Below are 22,812 nucleotides of genomic sequence, written 5' to 3'. Positions count from 1 at the left end.
ATTAAAATAAATAAGAGGACAAAGCTCCGCGACATTCTAGCGTTTTCCTAAACGAAAGAACAGAACAACAGAATACAGATTCCATTGACGGGCCTAATGCCAAACTTGGGGCTTATATGGTGGGCCGGCTAAAACCCAATGGTCAAAATGCCTTTTTGGTAAAGTGAAAACCAAACACACCCTAACACCTTAAATTGCCTCCAGACTTTCTCAGAGTTCAGAGCTCCTTCTACCTTGATTGAGAGGCAAGAAATACACAGAGTGAAAGCCCTTAAGCTTCCCGCTCTACCTAACCTCGTCGGCCTTGTTCTCTCGTTACCCGGGTATGCATTTCTCTTTTCCTTTTCGTTTTCCAGGGAAATTGCATTTTATTTTATTTTATTTTTTATTGAGCTGATCTTCTGTAAATTTCTTTCTTTCAATTTTTTTATTTTATTTTTGTGCATAGAATTAGCCTCCGCAGGTTTTCAGAATAATTTTTTATTGTATAATAAGAGAAATCATCATGGAGCTATATGATTTCGTTTCCTAATTCTTGCTGGCGGCCAATCAAAATGGCTAGGGTTCATGGATAGCAACTCGTCTTTCAGCGTTGATTCTGATTCATAATTTCCATGCAGTTTTCACTTTTTATTGATTAGAGTGATCTCAAGAGGGAGAGGGGGGGATATATAGGGCCTTACTACAATGCAAATTGCAAATTGCAGCTTCTATTGTTTGCAATAATTTGACCACCATCCTTGTTTCTAGAAGTTTACACAACTCGCCAGTTATATCCAGTCTCTTTGAGTGAGTTGTGGAGGGAATATGTACAGTCTTAATGCTCTAATTCCTCCTTGTTCTTAGAGTATGGATTGGGTCCCTTTTTTGACTTGTCACTCTCAAATAATGGGACAATCATACTTATAAAAAAAAAATAATGGGACAATCATTGCTTAATTTTCCAACAAGAAAGAATTAATGGTTAAGTAATAGATTGAATTATCCATTTAATGTGATTGTTTTGTTAATTAGTTGGAGTGTCGTTGTGGCAGTAACTACATTATCAGAAAGTCTGCTACTTATACTGCATCTACTTGCCTATTTTTTCAGGGTGGCGAACTTGGACCAAGTTGACACATGGAAGACGTCCTAACAGAGCTTCCCCCACCTTCAAGGTTCTTTGAGGAAGATCTCAATAACTTTACCCCTCCAGCACCGCCTCTTCCATCTCCGTCCCTCATTTTTTCCAATCCTAAACCTGATAAACCTCTTCGTCCCTCTCTCCTCATCATTGCCGTATCTTCACCATCTATCCATATTTTCCACCATCTGTCCTCCAAAACCCTAATTGGGAGTGTCATCCTTCCTGAAATCACTTTCTCTGGAAGCTCTACTGAACCCTCTCTTGGAGATAAATCTTGCAATATCTATACCTTCAATGTTGCTGATGATTCAATTATCCTCGTCTCTGTTCAGTGCCTCATTGCTGCAGAGAGATCACACATTGTTGCAAAGTTGTTGATTGCAGATCAAATTATTCCTGAGAGGGTTCTGATATTGGATTCAATTCAGAGTCGAAACTTCCGTGGTAAGCTGTCGCCAGATGAGACATTTGTTTACAAGCTGGAGACATCATCAGAAAAAAGAGAAGGGTTAGGTGAGGGTAATGGTGGTTCATCATTGTTAAAGGGTATCGACTATTTTCCATCAGGAAGTCTTGTAGATGGCTTGGCAGCTGCCTTGCTGGGCCGATGCCAGATGAAGAATATCAAGGGAACTCTTTGTCTTTCATGGCCTGAATTTGGTGGGCCTGTGGTGTCCCTGCTTAAATCAATACTTCACAAGAGTGTGTTGCCTGGCTTGAACTTGAGCATAAATGGTGGCATTGGGGATGAATATTCAAGGTTCAGCTGGACCAAGGACCGTCCTGTTTATTCGGAGTTTTATACCTGATTAACTGCGTTTGAGATGCTCTTTCATATCTCTTTTATCTGAACTCTATAGTTTTCTTCTTGCTTTATTTAATTAGTTTAATTTTCTTGTGCTGTTACCAAGATTTTGGAAAGAGTTTGTGATCAAGGACCACTTTATTGCCCTTATGATGCCAAGCTGTAATTTTTATTCAATCTTTGCAGAATGCTCTTGATGCCTTCGATTTATGATAAGTTCTATTAAATAGCATGTACTTGGCAAAAAAAAAGAAGTTAAAATTACATGTTTTTGACGAATTTTACCCCATGAATCTGTCGTTTGGTAGCTTCATCAATGAGAAGTATTCCTAGCTTCCACTGTAAATCCCTTACACCTAGGTAGAGTGGCAGAGCAGAAATTTTGATAGATCAACCCTTACATGTTTTTGACGAATTGTACCCCATGAATCTGTCGTTTGGTAGCTTCATCAATGAGAAGTATTCCTAGCTTCCACTGTATTAACTACCCTTACACCTAGGTAGAGTGGCAGAGCAGCAACTTTGATTAAAAGCACACTTTATAATCTACCAACTTATTTCTTATCCTTATTCCCTATTTCGGCAAGTGTGGCAGGTCGTCTCGAGAAGTTACAGAGAGATTTTCTGTGGGGTGGAATAGGAGAAGAGTTTAAATTTCATCTTGTCAAATGAAAGAAGGTGTGCCGTCCTATCTCTAGTGGTGGTTTGGGCATCAGAAATTTGTGGATGTTTAATCGGGTATTACTTGGTAAATGGCTATGGCGATATATCAAGGAACCAAAAGTCCTATGGAGAATTGTGATCGAAAATAAATATGGTAGTTTAGGGGAGGGTTGGTGTACTAGAGAAGTTAGAGGGGCCTATGGAAGGGGGCTATGGAAGTACATTAGAAAAGGGTGGGAGGTATTTCATCGACACACTAGGTTTCAGGTGGGTTCAGGTGTTAGGATCAGATTTTGGAAGGATGCATAGTGTGGTAATAGTGCTCTCCAAGAGTTGTTTCCTATTCTAATCCTGATAGCAAGTGCCAAAGATGCTACAGGGGCGGAGGTTATGGGAATCTCAGGTGGAGGTATTCACTGGAATATCAATTTCAACCGAGTGGCACAAGATTGGGAGACGGAGGTTTTTGCAGATTTTTATAGTTTTTTATATTCTTATCGTCCAAATATCCAGCATGAAGATAGTCTATGGTGGATTCCTGCAAGAAAAGAGGTTTTCACTATTCGTTCCTTTTATAAGGTCCTTGCACAAGTGTCAAAGGCACAGTTTTCCTGGAGAAGGCTCTGGCGACATAAGGCCCCTTCCAAAGCTTCTTTCTTTGTATGGACAGTTGCATTAGGCAAGATTCTTACGACAGATAATTTGAGAAAGAGAAGGATAATCATCGTAGACTGGTGTTGTATGTGTAAAGGAAGGAGTGAGTTGGTGAACCATTTACTCTTACATTGTGAGGTAGCCAGGATGCTCTGGAATGAGGTGTTCAAAAGGATGGATCTAGCATGGGTTATGCCGGAATCCATGGTGGATATATTAGCGTGTTAGACATCTATCTGAGGTGTGCACCAGATCAAAGTGATTTGGAAGATGATTCTTATTTGTATCATGTAGTGCTTGTGACAGGAGCGAAATGAGAGGACGTTTAAAGACAATGAGAGATAGATGGAGGAGCTAAAAGTTTTTTTTTTTTATGACTCTTTGTACTTGGGTCATTGCTGTGGACTTTAATGGTATGGAACTTCATGATTTCTTAATTTCTAACATGCCTTCGTAAATAGGGCATACTTTTTTGTAATTGGCAATTGTTGCCCATCTTTGTTAATAATACTTATTTTACTTATAAAAAAAAAAAAAAAAGGTATTGCTAACACCCACTAGTATCTGATTATGGCTTCAACCCCTGATGTGTGCCTTGGTGCTTATGGCTGTAAAGGCTCTGAGTTGCATATATACCAGTAGTTTTATTGGCCACCATTACGATTTGAATTTGTGATTCCTCCTGAATTCCTCAGTGCGAATCCTATACAGAGCCACAGACCTTGTCCTGTGGTGTGGAAATGACCCATCAAATTTCAAGATCACTTACTACGCGTTGTTCTGTTTGCAGAGTAACGTGGCTTTGACAGTAAGATCTGTTGGCTTTTTTTTGCTGTTTTAGATCCCTCTCTTAAGCTGAACCTCGATCCTCATTTTCAAATAGCATACCATTATTTGCTCGCTCGCCATATGCACGCCATATTTCTTTTGGGCATGCTATTGTCCCGACTGTCTGACTGTACATGGCTCCTCCTCCTCCTCCTCCTCCTCAGCAGTGCAAGCTTTAAATTGCTTATTTGCCATTTAACTCAAACAATAACCTTTTTGCCAACTAATTTTGATTCCTGAACTGTGTCTGAGTTTAATTTCCTTCTTAAACTATTGTTTGTTTTACTTTAGTTTCTGAAGTTCCAAAAACGGTTCAATGAAAAAAATACGTTGCACCAGGGATTTTACACTTCGCACTCCCAAACTACAAGTCTCTCGGTTTGTTAAGCGATGCTATGGAAACTCCATGATTTATACAAAGTAAGTGGGAGTGGGAGTTGAAATCTCGAAACTTTCTATGATCATAGCCTTGGTTTGGATTGGAAATTCATCTCATCTCATCATTATAACTTTTTCGAATTTCTACAAAAAATATAATAAACAATTCAACTTTTTTAAATTTCAAAACAATAATAATAATATTAAAAATTAATATTCTAATAATATTTTATTCAATTCATCTAAAACCATCTCAATTTATCTCTGAATCCAAATGGGAACTTGACAAAATCAAGGGTTTTAGGGTCTGTAGGGATACAAAAATGTGCTATTGATCATTTACAGGTGATCATTGTTCTCTAAGCCATTAGAGTCTCTCCTATATCAGGAAAAGAATTGATTCTTGTCAAAAGCATATTGGTTTCTTGAGCCAGATATTGTACATGACCTGAATTTCATTCTATATATCAGCCTCAATTATTTCCCCCAAAAAAAAAATATAAAACTCATGAGTACTAAATTGCTGTATATAATTATGGTCAAACCAAATCTGTTAAAATTAGACCATCCAACCAGCTTTTTCATTTGCAGATGGTTTGTCCACAATGGCTGATTTTCCATTCAATTCATGAGCTGAATCAGTAAAACATTAGCTGTTATCGGTTTGGTGACTTGCCCACAATCTTTTACGTTATTTTGTCACATCTTTCAACGTTATACTTTGTCTCTACTTTTGGTTTTTGGAGTACCCACCAACCAGCCCAATATTAGTTGCATCCTCTCTTGACTCTCGACTTCCCCCATATATTCAGAATACTCAAAGTGGCCAGCCATGCAAAAAACTCACAAACAAGCTACAAATTCCCACTTTCCTTGCACTTATATATATCTCTCATCCGTCTCACCCATCTCTCCCACTCTCTCCAAAGTATCCCAAGAACACGAGAATGGCAAAAATGGCGTTTTCCTTTCATTCAAAGCCCCTTGTTCTGCAATTCATGCTTCTGATTCTCTTCCTTCTTGGAACCAGATTGCATGCAGTTGAACCACCTTCTCTAACGTTAGATTATTATGCATCTACTTGTCCGGTTGTGCTTGAGACTGTCAAGAAAGAAATGGAATGCGCAGTGCTGTCTGACCCACGTAACGCGGCCTTGGTTGTGCGATTACATTTCCATGACTGTTTCGTTCAGGTCCACATCTTTATTAATTTTTTTTAAAAAAAATATGTATATTTTTTCTTGGCATTGTTTTACACGAAGTGACATGTTTCCAAACTTGATTGGTGTAAATAGTTCTCTTTCTAAAAGCTATTCCAAATGGTCAAAATTGCATGCATGGCTAACATGCATAAGCTGATTAATTGCCGGGTAGAGAAAGATACTAAGAAAACTCAAGTTTATGAAGTTTGAGCTTTGAGTTCAATTAACTGGCACAGGGATGCGATGGATCAGTTTTGCTCGATGACACAATTACGTTAAAAGGAGAGAAGAAAGCCTCCAACAACATACACTCTTTAAAAGGTTTCAGAATTATTGATAAGATCAAGAACACGCTTGAATCAGACTGCCCTGGGATTGTCTCTTGTGCAGATATACTCACCATTGCTGCAAGAGATGCTGTGCTCCTGGTACGAAGAATAATAGTAAATATAGATTGCCGAAACCATGTCAAAATGCAAAATCTCTTGCGGAATGCTGGGGTTGAAGGATATTTTGCGATAACATTCCTTTCTCTATTTTTCATTGTTAATTTGCAGGTTGGTGGACCCTATTGGGATGTTCCTCTAGGAAGAAAGGATTCTGTCACCGCAAGTTTTGAGCAGGCAAACACGAATCTTCCTAAAGCAGATGAAGGCCTGCTGTCTATCATTTCCAAGTTTCTTTACCAAGGCCTCTCAGTCACAGACATGGTTGCTCTTGCAGGTTTGGCCCTTTAATGGGACAGAGCTCTTATATATAGGAACCTCGAGTTGTGCTTTATTGTGGTTCTCGTTACACTTAAAAAAATAATCAAATACGAGTACGTTTTTATACTAGCAGGTTCGACAAGCTTCCATATCAGTAGTGCGCTTGACATGTCAATAAATAGTTTTGCCAATAGAATTCTTCTAAATCATGAGACTAATCATGCTTGTGGTGGCTTATTAACCATTATGATTTTTTGAATAGTTTTATTTCCAAACTGAGATCAAGCAAATGAATATATAGGAAGAATTGGGAAAACAGTGATGATAAAAAGAGAGTGCAGATTACTTTTTCTTCATTCTTTTCTTGCTTGAGTTAATATGCTAATTTATGTGTGCGTATCCATACGTGTATCCTAAAGTAGTTTGTTTGTGGAAAGTTTTCATAATAAGTTCAAAAAGATTTCTTAAAGAAATTTTGCTAAAAAATCAGTTTCAAGTTCTTTTTTAATTGTTGCAAAAGGAGATATAGAGCCCTTCGAATCGATGCTCATATCACACTCTCATATGGCTATGGTTGTTTTGTGTGCTTGTGATCAAAAGGGTCACACACAATAGGAATGGCACGCTGTGCCAGTTTTCGAGCAAGGATCTATGGAGACTGGGAAGCAACAACTCCAGGATACGATCCAATCTCTGAGTCACACCTCAGCAACTTGAAATCTGTCTGCCCACCTATTGGAGGATCAGACAATAACATAACAGCCATGGACTATGTTACTCCTAACCTCTTCGACAATTCATTCTACCATTTACTGTTGAAAGGGGAGGGGCTGCTAAATTCAGACCAGGAAATGTATTCAAGCGTGTTTGGTCTCGAAACAAAGGAGCTTGTGAAGAAGTATGCAGCAGACCCAATTGCTTTCTTCCAGCAATTCTCGGATTCAATGGTGAAAATGGGAAATATCACAAACCCGGATAGTTTTGTCAGTGGAGAAGTTAGGAGAAACTGCAGATTTGTCAACACATGAGCTACAAATCCAGATTGTTAAAACAGCTGGGATTGGTACTTTAAATAAGCAGCTATATCAGTGAAAACATAAATTTATGAATCAAAGCAGCTGGAAAGAAAAATATTCATGGAAAAATGTCACGGCTGGTTGGAAGTTAATGTCTATTCATTTTGTCATTCAATGTCAAAAGTTGACATGCCTTGCCATTCTTATAGGATGTGTTTTATATTGAACCTGAACATTATTTACCGTCATTTTTCATTCGTGCCAAACACCATAAGATAGATTTTTAATTCTTTAGGGCTTATGCAATGGAAAAAATTGACCCATAGTCGACAGATGTCTGGTTTTTTAAGAGTTATCCTCTTGGTGATACCCTATAGATCTCCTCCTCAACTTGAAGGCCTATTTGGACAAGAAGTTGGGGGGAATCACAGGCTCTATCATGATGGCAATTTCCCAATAAGGGGTCTCATATCGTACATTAACTTTCACAATATCCCATGAGAGAGAAAAGAAAGAAATTTGGGCAAAACAACTGCAGAAAAGCTCCCCACTTTTACCAGATGCATCTTCCATTTAGAAAAAAAAAAGGTGGATTCATGGAATTTGAGTTTGAAAAAAGTGAGCAAAAGGGACCAAAAAGTTCTGAAATAATCATTCAACAGCAACTCATCATGCAGCGGCAATGATGTTTGCTAGTAATTCACACAACTTTAAGGAGATTTATCATCATGCGCTTTTGTAGATCCAACTGACATTCTTCCTCTCTACCCTTGATCAAAAGATCTCTGCATCACAAGTTTAAAAACTTGAATCTGTACCAAGAATAGTTTAAGCAAACATGTCCAAGTCAAACCAATGAGCTCTGAAGTTTAAGCTACGATAGAACACCATAAACCTCTTTAATTCCCCAAAAAACAACTACAATACATTGTGCATCTAAAACCATGTGTTTCTCATTCAATTGTTGTTTATTTCTCCGCACAACTTAGTAAGGATATATAAATCTCCTTGCTTGAACCATAAAGAGGTCCCTAGTCCCATAACTTTTCACACTTTTAAGTAAAACAGAAGAATTAGAGATCTACACCACATGTATCAGTGCATATTTTTTTATAAACCATGTGTAAGTACAGAAACAGATTGATACAATTTTAAAGTCTTAGGCTTCGTTTGGAATCAAAATTCATCTCAATTCATCTCAACTCATCATTACAATTTTTTCAAATCTCAATATAAAATATAATAAACAATTCAACTTTTTCAAATTCCAAAATAATAATAATAATAATAAATAATATTCTAATAATATTTTATTATCTCATCTCAACTCAATTCAACTCAACTCACTTCAACATCCAAACGCACCCTTAAAAGTGCATCATTCGGTTGATGAAAGCTCACGGCTAGAGCCTAATTTATATACTTATCAAACGTGGAAATAATGGAATGATCAGAGAGGGGAAAGACTGTGCGGTTTGGATAGTGAGTTAAGATGAAAGTTGAATAAAATAATGTTAAAATATTATTTTTTAATAATATTATTATTATTTTAAGATATGAAAAAGTTGAATTTTTTATTATATTTTGTGTAAAAATTTAAAAAAATTGTAAAAATGAGATGAAGTAAAACACTTCTTACATCCAAACGCCAAGGCATATCAGAGTATTAATCATCAATGGAACATACTTTGGTTTAGGTTTAAGAGTTCTTAATTAAGCTTTGGTGAAGAGATCTCGAATCCCCAACTCCTATATATCCCATGCATCTTGCTTTGAATGAGATTTGGTTTCTTGGATTTAGCTTTCCAAAAAGAAGAGTATTTGTACTTCTGTCTAGAAGAAGCAATAGGAGGAATGCCAAATTATTTATAAAAATTTTCCATTTTATATTTGGTTTTCTTATTATTCTTCAATTGTTGACGAATCAATTTTTTATCATTACATATACTAATACCAAACTTCTTAATTGTACTAATAATATCATCATAAGTGTAATTATCATAATTAAGGAATCCTAAGATATCAGTAAGTTCATTTTTAACTTTATGAGCAAATAAATGAGATAATCTATCAATAAATTTTTCTTTCCAATAAGGCTTATGACTATCTTCTCTAAGCATAATTAGACATTTGACAACATCTCAAATTATTTAAATAATTGCTAATACGATTAGTAATGTTAGAGGAAATTCCAACAAAATATTTAAGAATAATATAAATCAAAGTATTAACACCATCATGGATGTCTCTTCCTATGATTGTGTAAAAAATAGGTAAATTTTCATCATCATGCTTAACTGCATTTCGAATGGTTTCCTTTGCTTCATTTGATAGATGCTTATCCCACCAATATTTAAGCATACCAGAAAATTCTGCTATTAATAAATCAACTGTCTCAGTTTGACTAAGATTATTGTTATTAACATAAGCATTTGCAACCATGAAGATTTTATTCATGGTATTAAGAATTTCTTGTTCAGATAATCCATCAATATTTCATTTATAAAGTTTATCAAAAGAAACAAATAACTGTGTTTGAAAAAATATTTCTTCAAACAGTAAATCAGGTGGAGTAGGTCTGGGATAACAATTTTTCGTTAGACTCATTGGATTGGGCCTTTTTGAAGAAAATCATTTTAATCCCAGGTTTTCCTAAATCAATATCTTGAAAATTTGTTTAAAGTAAAACAATATCTTTATTAGATGATTCTTCTACAGAAAAATCAGAAACAACTTTCTTGCCATTGCTATTTAAAGCACTGGTAGATGGTTGTTCTTTATTTCAAATCAGCAAGAATTTGATTAAATTTATCTAGAGTGTTGGTTTGTTTGGTCTTGGGACCTTGCTTATTCTCTGGTAAAATATTAAAAGTTTTTCAATTTTGGAAGTCGAACTATAAATAGGACTTTTGACATTTTCTTCAATACGGTCTAATTGCTGGCTTATAACATGAAGTGTTTGATTGACAAAATTATTTTGTTCAATAATATTTTTTGTTTCAGTAAAAGTTGTAGCTTTAGGATCAGTATTGGGTACTTTAAAGGGAGAAGCATTTATCTCTGCTTCCTTATGAAAAATAATAATTTTATCTAAAAGAGGGTGGCTTGATTTAACCATTGTCTTTCCTTCTTCATTGACAAAATTAATTTTTATAACATTTAAACTGAGCTTAGAAATATAATAATTTTCAAGGAAATCAAAGAAAAGTATGTGCTTATGTATGGCTTTCATTTTTTCTTTTCATTTCCTTTTAACAAGTAAATTTTCATAATAAAAAAAAGTAGCATGATAAGATTTTTTCTTATCATTATTTTTAGCAAAACTATATTCATTATATAAAACAATTAAATCAATTTCGAAAGCTCTATTAATCACAGTAAACTGATTGTGATGAATAAGAGCAACCATATCCGAGGCTGTTGGTGATAAAAATGAAGCATCTTCTTCTTCTTTATCAGCTTCTTTCTTTATAGCTTTACCTTTAAATACGTCAGTATCCTTGGTAGTATAATAAGCAAAAATAACCGGAGAGAAGGTAGAAACTTGTTTCAGTTTTTAATCAGGTTTAGCAATTTTTACCACTGTTTTAAATTTCGTACCGTACCGGCTGGTACTGGCCGATATTTCGGCCTTCCATTTTTTTTTTCATTTTTTCAAACTATAAACTTATTTTTTGACCCCCAATTCAGACTAGGCTATTTATAATTTATATATATGTATTTATATATAATTTATTCATATATAGACTATTATTTTGGAATATAATTTATATATATAATTTATTCATATATCGACTATTTCGAAATGGTACACGAAACGGTACCGGTATCGAAATATTTCTTTCCAGTGCCTTGACCGGTATGGCTTCTGGTACGGTATTCAAAACATTGATTTTTACTGAATCTTCCAGAAAATTTATGAGATTTTGGTCTCTTCTTTTCAGGTTATCAGCAAAAGATCCAACAAAAGAACTTCTAGCCCAGTAAAAGAATTTCTCATCTCGTTGTTTACTATAGGTTGATCAAAACTAATTTTAACAGTACTATTTAAATATTGCTGAATATAATCAAGGTTAAGTTCATTAGAAATAGCCTTAGCAGGAGAAACTTCATGTTCCAAAGTCCATTCATCAGGAAGAGTAATAATATATTTCCAATGAATCATTTTTGGAACTTGAATATTAGCATCAGAAGTAGAAATCTGAATTAACAAAGTTTTATTTCTTAAAGTTATTAAAATAGCTTTAGGATTTAAATTAGTTTTTAATATCCGATAATAAATACGGTAAACTATGGCAACAAGTTTGTTACCTTCTTCCATATCATAGCCAGATTTCAAAATATTTAAAGTCAAAGTTTTAAGAATATTAGGATCATCTAAAGCAAAAGTTAAATCAGGAAAACAATCAAAGTAGACAGAACCACTAAATAGAGAAGATTGAATCATACCAAGTATGTTGGTTTCAAATTTCTTGAATGAAACATTGAACAGAACCAATATGTATAAATTTGTAACTTGAACAGAATCAATATATAGAAATTTGTAACTTTTTACCATAACATCTTGAATAAACAGGTAACATTTCTCATGAGTTTTATAAATAACATAGGTTTGTTCAATAATTTTAACATTGAACTCAGTCTTAAAAGCAAACAGAAACCAACTGATTTTGTAAATAGATTAAGCATCAATCTTTGGATACTCCATTTATTAAAATTAACATTATTAATTTTTTTCAATAGAAAAGTCCTTCTCATTAATGATATCAGTGGGTATACTAGATCTAGAATTAATAGACGAATTAGATCTAAACATTTTATTTATCATGAAATCAACCAAAACTAGACTTAATACTCATTGATCTTATCTTCACTCATGTAGATGTTGCATTTCGTAACACATATCCTAGGGTAAACTATCTACCCACTCATGCCCTAAACGCTTTTTGTAGCAAAAGGAGCCTTACAGACACGGTCTTTGAGATTCTTTACAATTGGGGTGGCACCATTTGAAACAAGAGTTTAACAAGATTAAGAAAGTATGAAGTAAATGATGAAAGACAACACAATAGATAAGATTTATTTGGCCATACTTTCTAAGAATGGTAAATACTTCTGCAAAAAAATACATAATTTATTATAAAAATTATGTTTTAATTTATAATTGTATTATTTGAATTGAAAAAGTTTTAAAAATATTGTATTATGTTACCTTGCCAGTATGATTCATGAAATGAATTGGTGAATAATCTAATGCTTTTTCTGCAATTTCACCAAATACTACTGCAGCTAGATGTCCTGTACCATCATCAACTTCAACATAGGCTCAACAACTATTATCAACAAAGATATAATTATCTGTTATAATGTATAGAAAAAATATGTTAAACTTTTCAAGCAAGCGATGTGAACTGAAGGTTTAGAAGAAATGTACATACCGTGGTTGTGCAATGCTCATTTGCTTGCAATGGAAACATGAGAATTCTTCATTGTAATCATAGTCTGTTCCTTTATTACATCCAATACAAGACATATAAAAGAAGATTATCACTGCAGGCAATTATACTAAAAAACTTCATCATCTAATGAAAACCCTCATCGTCTAAATTCTTTTTTTTAGAACAAATAGAATAACAAATGCTATCCTTTATTTGATTGCAAGAATATATCACACAACAACCATAACATACAAACCAAAGCATACACTATGCACCATCCAACTCATCAAACTGTTAATCCCAATACAAAGAACATAAATAAGGAGGATTTTCATCAAATCATGAAATAACACCATAACAATTTCCTCTTTTATTTGAAGATGATTACTACAGACAACTATGGTAAAAAATTTCATCATTTTTTTTAAAACCCTCATCTTTTAAATTCTTTTATTTTGGAGCAAACAGAATGATAGGTCAAGATATAAAAACTTTGAATTGTTACAAATTACAGATAAAAAAAAAAAAAAAAACTTCAAAAAGAAAGACAGCAAAAAATCACAGGGGAAAAAACCCAACATTGCAACAAAAAATACACAAATGAAAAAATATACAAATAAGGAAAACAAAAGACATCACATAACCAATATAATAATAATGAGCAATAAAATACAAAAAAAATTCTAGTGTCTCAGACATGATGCTGTCATCAGAGCTTATTGCAACAAGTGAAGTGCATCAAAACACTCACTTAAACCGGCCTTATATATATATAAAAAAAAAGCTTTAAATCTTTAAAAAACAAAGTGGAATTATCTTTCACGGTATAGCAAACGAAAAGAATCCATATATTTATTCCACAAACAAACAAATACTATCTATTAAATTATTAAAGATCACAGTCTTTTAAAAAACAAGAAATCATACATTTCATCAAAACTTCTACAAAAAATAAAATAAAATAATAACACTACAAACATGGGACGGCCGGACAAAAATCCACTTACCTCTTTTTAAAAGAACGAAATGCATCATCGACAATGAAAAAATAACAAAAAAAAAAATGCAAGTCTTAAAACAACGTAAAAAATGCCATTAAAAAAAAACAAAAACAAAACCAAAACAAAACAAAACGAAATGAAACAAAACCACCATAAAAAGCAAATCAAATCAAATCTTCAAACACGGCAAATAGAATCCAAATCACAATAATGTTAAATAAAAGTATTTTGTAGTTGTAAGGAACCATTCGCATCGAATGATTACAAAACCCCACCCAAACCCCAATTGCCTTCTGCAGAAAGTACCACAGACTGCAATATGGCCATCCAAGTGAGGATTACCTGCCATATCGATGGGGTCCTATTAAAGCAAAACCTACAACCCTTCTAAAAAAACCAAACTATCCCTATATAAACAGAAAAACACAACACTACTTTGTACCTGAAAAAATAACTTCACATAACTCAAACTCTACAAAACAAAATGAATCAAAGTTGAAAATAAATTCCTTCGAAGAATTAAACCAATCAAGTACATAAATTCAAAGATAAGTAAAAACCAACAATGGAATCACAATTTATAAAAGTATTTTTATTAACAAATAAAAATATAGAATATGTCTTTTCTGGTCCATAGTTAACAATTACATTTTCTATAGTTACTACAGGAAAATATTTTTATAATACAAGTTAGCATCCAACAATGGCTTTTTCTATTGCGTTATTCCCATATTTTGTAAATCCTCCAAAAATGAAGAAGTTAAAAAATGCATGAAACAAAAAACTAAACACATAAACCCATAATATCCAAATCCACAACACACACAACCCAAATTCCTTCAAAGAACTAAACAATCAAGTGCATAAATTCAAAGAGGGGAAAAAAAGTATGAACAACTGAATAAAAATAAATAAATGAAGCAGAACTTAAAAAATGCATGAAAGGAAAAGGAAGATAGAGAGAGAGTTAAAACCGAAGAATAAAAGCAGAGAGAGACGGTTTTAAGTTAAAACCGAGGCATATATCTCAGGAAAGGAAAAAAAATACCAAAATACCTCCAATTAAACGGATAAAAATGCTAAAACAGAGGGATAAAAATGAGACAACACACAAAAAATGAACAGTTACACTGAGGACAACAAAATCACTATTTATTGCTATCCGCACTTATTATATATAGTATAGATATAGATAAATTAATAATCACATGTTATAACGAAATAGTTGAGAAAAACAAACCTCAAAATAAAACTCCAATGTGAATACTAGTGTTAGAAACCCTCTACAAAAAAATAAAAAAAAAGTTAATGTCACACAATGAATATATTCACAATAAAAAATAATAAAATAATGCAAACAAGTTACGAAAGGTTGTAAAAAAATGGGATATCAACCTGAAATAAAAGCCAAAACCAATCGAAAGGCCAAAACTAGTTAGTCATCATAACATCAAATGAAAAAGACAACAATTTAATAAAACAAAAATAATATAAAACAGTTATATACAGAAAATCCATTTATTAAAATCAGTTCAATACTATATATTAATTTTATAAATGCAAGTATAAAATTATAACAAAAAATCACACAATGATTATATTCACAATAAAAAATAATAAAATAATGCAAACAAATTACAAAAAGTTGTAAAAAAATGGATACCAACCTGAAATAAAGACCAAAACTAGTTAGTCGAAAGGTCAAAACCAGTTAATCATCATAACATCAAATGAAAAAGACAACAATTTAATAAAACAAAAATAATATAAAACAGTTATATACAGGAAATCCATTTATTAAAATCAGTTCCATACTATATATTATTTTTATAAATGCAGTTATAAAATTATAACAAAAAATCACCAAAGATTTATACAGAAATGAAACAAAATTTACAAACACAATCTCCAAACTAAATAGCCCAAGAAATTTACATGTAGTGCAAAAACTTAATAACGCACATGCAGTGCAGAAAAATCTAGAAAAATCACAACATGCAAGCAAGTAACATACAAAAGGAAAGCAAATAACTAAATATAAACTGACTTCCACCTAACTATACAACCAAAAAAAACCTCCAACACACAACATGCAAATTTACAGGGAAAAAAACCAAATCAAACATAAAAAAGAAATATATATATTTTCAAAAACATTTGAATAACAAAAACAAAGAATATAAAATAAACAAAAATGAAAAAAATTAACAAACACAATCCCTAAACTAAATAGCCCAAGAAATTTACATGTAGTGTAAAAAATTAATAACGCACATGCAATGCAGAAAAAGCCAGAAAAACCACAACGTACAAGCAAATAACATACAAAAGGAAAGCAAATAAAAAATTAATAGTGCATATGGAGTGCAGAAAAGTCACAAAAACCACAACATGCAAGCAAATAACATACAAAAGGAAAGCAAATAACCAAACATAAACTGACTTCCATCTAACTACACAACAAAAAAAAACCTCCGACACATAACATGCAAATCTACAGGAAAAAACCCCATCAAACATTAAAAAAAAAAATATATTTTTTCAAAAACATTTGAATAACAAAAACAAAGAATAGAAAGTAACTCACAACATGCAAATCTACAGGAAAAAAATCAACAAAGACAAACCCAACGCTGCGAATAACAAACGCGAAGAGAGAAAACCCAAACTCAGAGAACTCACAAAATGCAAATCCACAAAAAAAAAAAAAAAAAAAAAAAAAAAAAAAAAAAAAAAACCAAAAAGAAAATCAACGAAGACAAACCCAATGCTATAAAGCAAATCCAAAAAAAAAAAAAAAACCAAAGACAAACCATCAACGAAGAGACAAAAATAACTCACAACATGCACATCCACAGAAAAAAAAAAAAAAAATCAATGAAGACAAACCCAATGCTACAAATAACAAATCCAAAGAGAGAAAACCCAAAATAGAGAACTCACAACATGCAAATACACAAAAAAAGAAAAAAAAATCCATCAAACAACCAAAAAAATTATATCTTTGATAACAAAATCACAAAAAAAAAAAAACATCAACGAAACCAAAAACACGAAAAAATAAATAGCAAACAACATTAAAAAAAAAAAAAAACCCTAACAAACCCACGAAAAAATATATTGTTTCTGCAAAAAACACAAAAACCTACAACATGCAAGCCCGCAACATGCAAATTTGAAGAAAAAAGTTAATTTTCCATAAAAACCCAAAAAATATAAAAAAGCCACAACATCCAAACCTACAACATGCAAATGCGAAAAGAAAACTTTATTTCCTCGCAAACAAACAATACCCAACATGCAAACCCATGTGAAATCCCCAAACGAACGACATAAAAAAACAAAAAAAAAAACCAACAAACCGTTATAAAATCTCCAAACCAACAACACCGAAAAAGAAAAAAAATTGAAAAAAACAAACCAGAGAGAGAGAGCGTCACTTTCGAAGAAGAGAGAAGCCGCGAGAAGACGACCCAGATGCAGATAGAGAGAGAAGACAGATCATCACTTTTGAAAAAGAGAGAAGAGGGAGCTTTCAAGAAGTGAAAAGGTAGAGAGAATTAAAATCGAACAATAAAGGCAGAGAGACGGTTTTAAGTTAAAACCGAGATATATATCTCAGAAAAGGAAAAGATAAAAAGAATAAAATATCCCAAAAGACCAAAATAGCCCCAATTAAATGGACAAAAACATTAAAACAGAAGAATAAAAAAGAGAAAATACACAAAAAATAGATAGTTACATGGAGGACGACAAAATTGCTATTCATGGATATCTGCACTTATTATATATAGTATAGATATATATATATATATATATAATCATATTTATGCTTTTATAGTTAGTTTAATTGCTATTTTTGTCGTTTACATGCATGACACCGCTTAATAACACTAGAAAGGACATACTTTTGCACGTGGCAAAACCCAATTTGCCAAGTTCTTGGCTTTCCAAATAAGGAAAAATCTTCTTATAAGCGATTTCGTTTACCAAACTACATACTAATGTTAAATGTAAGACATTCTTTTATTTATTTTTATAATAAAAAAAAATTATGTGAGTGTTGATATGCGGTTTGGTATGCCAAACTGCTTGAACCTAGCAAATCCCTTCTAATAATTTAACAGGAATAAATGGTAGTAGGTAATCTATTTACAATACCATTTTATTTAAGAGAAATGATACTTGCAGTCGTGAGTGTGCAAGTGCCGTGCAATCGCTTTGAAAAAAGTGAATAAATATAGGATCCACAAAAAAGAAATTAATTTTTTAATAGTGGATCTTACTCTTTTTCAAAGCAACTGCACGGCGCTTGCGCATTCCACGACTGTATGTAGCATTATTCTTTATTTAATAGTGGTAGGTTTTGTTCTTATTGTCTTTTGTTCGGACAACGTCCCAGTACAATTTTGTTCGAGGTTTATTATTCAATGTATAGGAATTAATATATGGTTTTTAATATTCAATTATAAGGAAGAGATATGTGTTATTTTTTTTTTCTTTATTTAGCATTACATATACATAAAAGTTCCATACGTACTATTCAAACTTCTACACGATTACCATCCATTAATATTGTAGAATATCTAAAGAAAACAACACCCACTACCAAATCATTTTTGCCTCTTACAATATTGCCCATTTTTCTAAACCTAAATATAATTTTTATAAACGAGAATTTATTTTGTGTAATAATTAAATCTATTTTATAATAAAAATAATTTTACAATACAATATATTACATTCAATAATGTTAATCCGTGAGTTCAACTTGTAGCTAAACATTTATGTTTATAAATTAAATGCAGAAGATTTTAATATTTTAAAGCTTTTGAATCTTTGTGATTGCAAGTCCCAATGGCAATTATGGATGTTTGATAATATTTTTCATCTCATGATTCTCATCCACTTCTCAAATGGCATTCAAATAAAAATACTTTTAAATTAATTATTATAATTCTTTTAAACTTTCAAACATAATAAAAAAATAATTCAAATTTTTTAAATTTTAAAATAAATATTATATTTATAATTTTTTTTCTTATTTTTTAAAATTTCATAAAATATTATGACTCAAATTATTTTATTATTATTCATAAATTATTTTATAATTCAAATTTTTCATTTTATCCAATTTTCTAAATATCCCCTAATAATGACATGAGAGAGACAGAGATAAAAGGGTCAGTCCATCAATGGTATAAGATATTTATGAAGAAGTACAATAAGTTCACCGTACAACCTTTAATCCAGGAAGCTCAAAACTGGTTGGTCAAACTTATAGTTCAAGCTCGGGATGATGACATGGAAGCCGTTCAAATTACTTTTATGGTATTTTCCGATCATCAAACAGTTGATACTTAATGGCACCAAACGCTCCAAACAATACCATGTGCTCCTATTTCAGGAATGGGGTCAAATTCAGGAATGACCTTACCTCCAAGAAGAAGAGATAAACTAGAAAATAATTTGTATTAAGATTCTCGATAATTTTCATAGAGTCCCCAAGGCCCGTGCAATCTATTATTTCTTTTTTTAATGTTCTGTTTAAACATGTGTTTAGAGAAGCGAATATGATTACTGATTTTTTTATCAAAACACGAGACTAGTGGCGTAACTTAGGATTTTGTTGGTGAGGAGGGGGTCCTTAAAGGGCTTATACGTACGGATAGATTGGGTTTACTTTATGTCAAGCATTAGGAATTTTGATGATTTTTTTGTTGTAATTATGGTGATTCCTCCGCGTTAGTGAGGGTTTTTTAATAAAATATAAAGGTGTTGTCCTCTTTTTAAAAAAATAAAAATAAAAATAAAAAGAAAAAAAATATAACCTGGTGTCTAACAAAGTTGTAACACCTCTAAATGAAATGAAAAGTACTCTAAAAATGGTTAGAATTTGTATGATTCGGAGTAAGTAGATATATTGATTGTATTTCAAGTAGGAAGTACTAAATATACATTAAAACAGAAGGATATAAACTAAGCAAGCATGGTAATAATATGAAAAGGATCAAATGAAGTTGAAGTCTAGTCGAGCCAAACCAAGCCACACGATCCTTTGTGTTTGAAATGCAAGGAATAGAAACTTGTAGACAGAAATGGTAAGACAAGAAGAAAGTTATATTCATAGTCACTTAAATGTTCCCATGGAGGACTCCCCTTGACTTGGCTGCTGGTTCTGCAGAAGGTGAAGGAATATCTGGTTAGAAACAGGACACATGCCAGAGAGCGGCCATATGATAAGACTATAGAAGCCAACAAGACTTACCTGCAAGTTTGTGCAGATCTGGATGGCTTCAGCTAGAGGTGCCCAGTCACCAAAATTCCTCTCAATAAACTGATATGCAATCCCACTCTTTCCACTGCCAATTATGAAGAGTCCACCTTTGATTTCACCTTCCCCTTTCAAGTTTTGCTTTATCCCCATTGCTTTTGCCCGCTTGTAATTTGCAATAGCTCGGGGGTTGAAAATAAATCCTGATATGAACTTGTCCTTGAGAAGTTTCCCACCACCCAGAGCTTTGAAGAATTGCATACCTTGATCAAAGAGTACGGCACCACCCCAGTATCTGGGCCAAAAGTCCTTTACCTGCACATCCAAGTGGATAGATCAAACAGGAGACTAAAGAGGAGTTGATTGGAACTTTGATTAATGAGCAAAAGTTGAAAAATGTGTTTGCTAGATACCTCCGACTCTATGTGCTCATGAAGAACTGCAAATAGCTGGACTCCCAGTGCATCGAATAATGGTTTCTTGGCATATAGCTGGTGAGCTTCAGCTCTGCACATGATGCACCTGTTTCCAATGTCAAGATATGTGAGGGAAAAAACCATATCAGCTTTAAGTTTAAAGCATAGATACTCGTACTCAAAGGTTGAGTTGAGAGACAAACACTTCACTAGAATACAGGAATTTACCCAGGACGTCGGATGCAGAGAAGCACAGCTGGTCTATCTCGCCACAAGTCTGAAGCCTTCATAGGCGGTGCCTTGGTTCTCACCAAGCCCTCCATTCCATACTTGTATTCAGGGGTCAGTTTTTGAATGGAGATACCTTCAATAGCAGGGTAAGGAGCAACTTGGTCAACTACAGGAGGTGGTTGTATGCAACCGCACAGTCTAGATTCAGCTGGTTGTGCAGCAACAATTCCTTTGAATATATATCCATCTTTAATCTTCAAATCAGCCACTGATTGTTCTAGTGACATATCAGAAGTTGTACGTTTCACAGGGCCTTTTGTCATGGTCTGCACTTTTTTCAAGTTGATAGACTGAAAACTCTTCTGAAGGCTATCATTTCTGGAAGGTGTACTGCTGATTATTTTTGTTGTAGAAAGAGCAGATGGGGTGGGAAGTGGATCTATACATGCACTAGTTCTCCCCATGAAACGGGCAATATGGCCTCTCCTCATATGAAAGTGAGAAGAAAGATCTTCCATGCTCATGCCAAGAAGCTCAGGCAGACATCTCCCATCTGACTCTAGCTTGTCTCCATATTGCATCAGGGAGCGGTCATGCAGGTAACATCTGATTTCCAGTGCATGCTGAAAGTGAAGAGAAATACATGCCTTAAACAGATTGGGAACGAACGATGATTCTATTTGTGACTAGTGGAATCAATCTGTTAGCAAGACATATGCATCACAGTTTCATATATGATTTTAAGACATTTAGGGGTTTTCTTTCAAATAAAAGTGTAAGTTACAAGAGAATTTGTCTGTATATGGTACGAAGCTAAGTCTGTACATGTGCTAACAAACCTTTTGCTGTTGCGTCATGTTTAATGCATTCATATCTTCAGAATTCATAATCTTCAACGTCGGTACATCATCCCAGCCTTCTGCCAATAGCTTTGGGAGCAATCCTTTGAGGACGCCATTTCCGACAAACTCCACCAATGAAAAAGAAGCCATTCTCTTCAGAAACAGAGAACAGTTCAAAAAGATTTACTAAAACTTGTCTGGATATGTTTATTTTGGTGGTAGCTGGGATCTTTTTATGATTTTTTTCTTTATGGAAAGGTTGAACTAATCCACTCAAATATATGTGTTGGAAATATTTTCAAAATAATATATATATATATAATATTTATTATTAATAATATTTTTGGGTTGATTTTGGAAGTTGTAAGTTACTTTGGAAAGAGAGAAGATGTGGAATGTTTATGAGAGTTATAAAACTTTGCATCTCTTCAGATGCAACACAAGCCACCCGTTGGTTGAGTGGTAATTATGGATCTGGTTTAACCAAAGGACTAGAGTTCGAGTCATCCCCATAGCAAGAATCATTTTTAAATGATTTGTGAAGATGGCTATGCGGCTAGAGCTCCAAGGCGTGAAGCACGCTCAAGGGCGCGACGCACTGCATGCGGGGCATGTGAGGCGTAGCAACGCATCAGGAGGGGCTCCTTGCGCAAGGCGTTGCGATGCCTAGATAAAAACAAATTTAATTTCCCAAGCGCGCACACGGTGATTCGAACTGGTGCCAACCAGTTGAAACAGAAGCCAGGCGACCATTGGACTGAGTCCAACTGTTGTGTCATTTGGCAACAGGCATAATATATGTACTTGTTCTGAACAGTTTTCAGAAATACGAAGCGTTATAACTTTTCGTTCACAACCTTTGGTTATCTATAAATAGACCCATTGGCCTGCCATTTGAAGAGAACAGAATATAATTTCGAATTCTCTCTCTCCCAAGTTCTTCACTTCTTCATATTATTAGAACTTGTTAGAATCTGTTTGTTCTCGAGAGAACAGATTTCTAATTTCTTGGTTGAATAGCAAAATCTGAGGGTATTCGGGGTCTAATTTCGTGTGTGCATAACGCAGTTAGACAAACAGACTTGTTCTGGGCTTCATTGTATCTTGGAGGCAAATTTGCTTGTAACTCGTGTGCATACCGTTATTGGTGGGGGCGAATATTGTCTTAAGGAAAGCGACATTATAACGCGCCTTGAAGCAAACTTTCTCTCACTATTGTCTGTTTTGCAGC

General features: G+C 33.5%; 3 protein-coding genes across 3 annotated transcripts; 2 read left to right on the top strand and 1 right to left on the bottom strand.

The window, feature by feature from the left end:
- The first annotated feature begins 176 nt into the window (after positions 1-176).
- LOC109007602 lies at positions 177-2,163 on the top strand. Its single transcript, XM_018987348.2, has 2 exons — positions 177-323; positions 1,093-2,163. Exon 2 carries the CDS (start codon positions 1,120-1,122, stop codon positions 1,933-1,935), a length of 816 nt encoding a protein of 271 aa, XP_018842893.1. The 5' UTR covers positions 177-323; positions 1,093-1,119; the 3' UTR covers positions 1,936-2,163.
- A 3,129-nt stretch (positions 2,164-5,292) lies between these two features.
- Positions 5,293-7,640, top strand: LOC109007603 (peroxidase 11-like). The gene is made up of 4 exons (XM_018987349.2): positions 5,293-5,647; positions 5,893-6,084; positions 6,214-6,379; positions 6,964-7,640. The coding sequence occupies exons 1-4, from the start codon at positions 5,402-5,404 to the stop codon at positions 7,389-7,391; spliced, it is 1,032 nt and encodes a 343-aa protein (XP_018842894.1). The 5' UTR covers positions 5,293-5,401; the 3' UTR covers positions 7,392-7,640.
- A 12,082-nt stretch (positions 7,641-19,722) lies between these two features.
- Positions 19,723-21,866, bottom strand: LOC108984475. The gene is made up of 5 exons (XM_018956448.2): positions 21,579-21,866; positions 20,737-21,362; positions 20,506-20,614; positions 20,087-20,407; positions 19,723-19,996 (listed from the first exon to the last, which is right to left on the bottom strand). Exons 1-5 carry the CDS (start codon positions 21,729-21,731, stop codon positions 19,949-19,951), a joined length of 1,257 nt encoding a protein of 418 aa, XP_018811993.2. The 5' UTR covers positions 21,732-21,866; the 3' UTR covers positions 19,723-19,948.
- Positions 21,867-22,812: the final 946 nt, after the last annotated feature.

Source organism: Juglans regia, chromosome 16 (genome assembly GCF_001411555.2).
Source record: "Juglans regia cultivar Chandler chromosome 16, Walnut 2.0, whole genome shotgun sequence".
Lineage (NCBI taxonomy): Eukaryota > Viridiplantae > Streptophyta > Magnoliopsida > Fagales > Juglandaceae > Juglans > Juglans regia.
Note: the sequence above shows the minus strand (reverse complement) of the source record. Positions and strands in the feature narration are given on the sequence as shown.

Excerpts from the sequence above, each read along its gene's own strand:
- LOC109007602 (XM_018987348.2), top strand. The coding sequence starts at position 1,120 with ATGGAAGACGTCCTAACAGAGCTTCCCCCACCTTCAAGGTTCTTTGAG.
- LOC109007603 (XM_018987349.2), top strand. The coding sequence starts at position 5,402 with ATGGCAAAAATGGCGTTTTCCTTTCATTCAAAGCCCCTTGTTCTGCAA. Across the intron at positions 6,085-6,213 it reads CAAGAGATGCTGTGCTCCTG|GTTGGTGGACCCTATTGGGA; the intron begins GTACGAAGAATA and ends GTTAATTTGCAG. Across the intron at positions 6,380-6,963 it reads AGACATGGTTGCTCTTGCAG|GGTCACACACAATAGGAATG; the intron begins GTTTGGCCCTTT and ends TGTGATCAAAAG.
- LOC108984475 (XM_018956448.2), bottom strand. The coding sequence starts at position 21,731 with ATGGCTTCTTTTTCATTGGTGGAGTTTGTCGGAAATGGCGTCCTCAAA. Across the intron at positions 20,615-20,736 it reads CTCTGCATCCGACGTCCTGG|GTGCATCATGTGCAGAGCTG; the intron begins GTAAATTCCTGT and ends CATTGGAAACAG. Across the intron at positions 19,997-20,086 it reads AGATCTGCACAAACTTGCAG|AACCAGCAGCCAAGTCAAGG; the intron begins GTAAGTCTTGTT and ends CACCTTCTGCAG.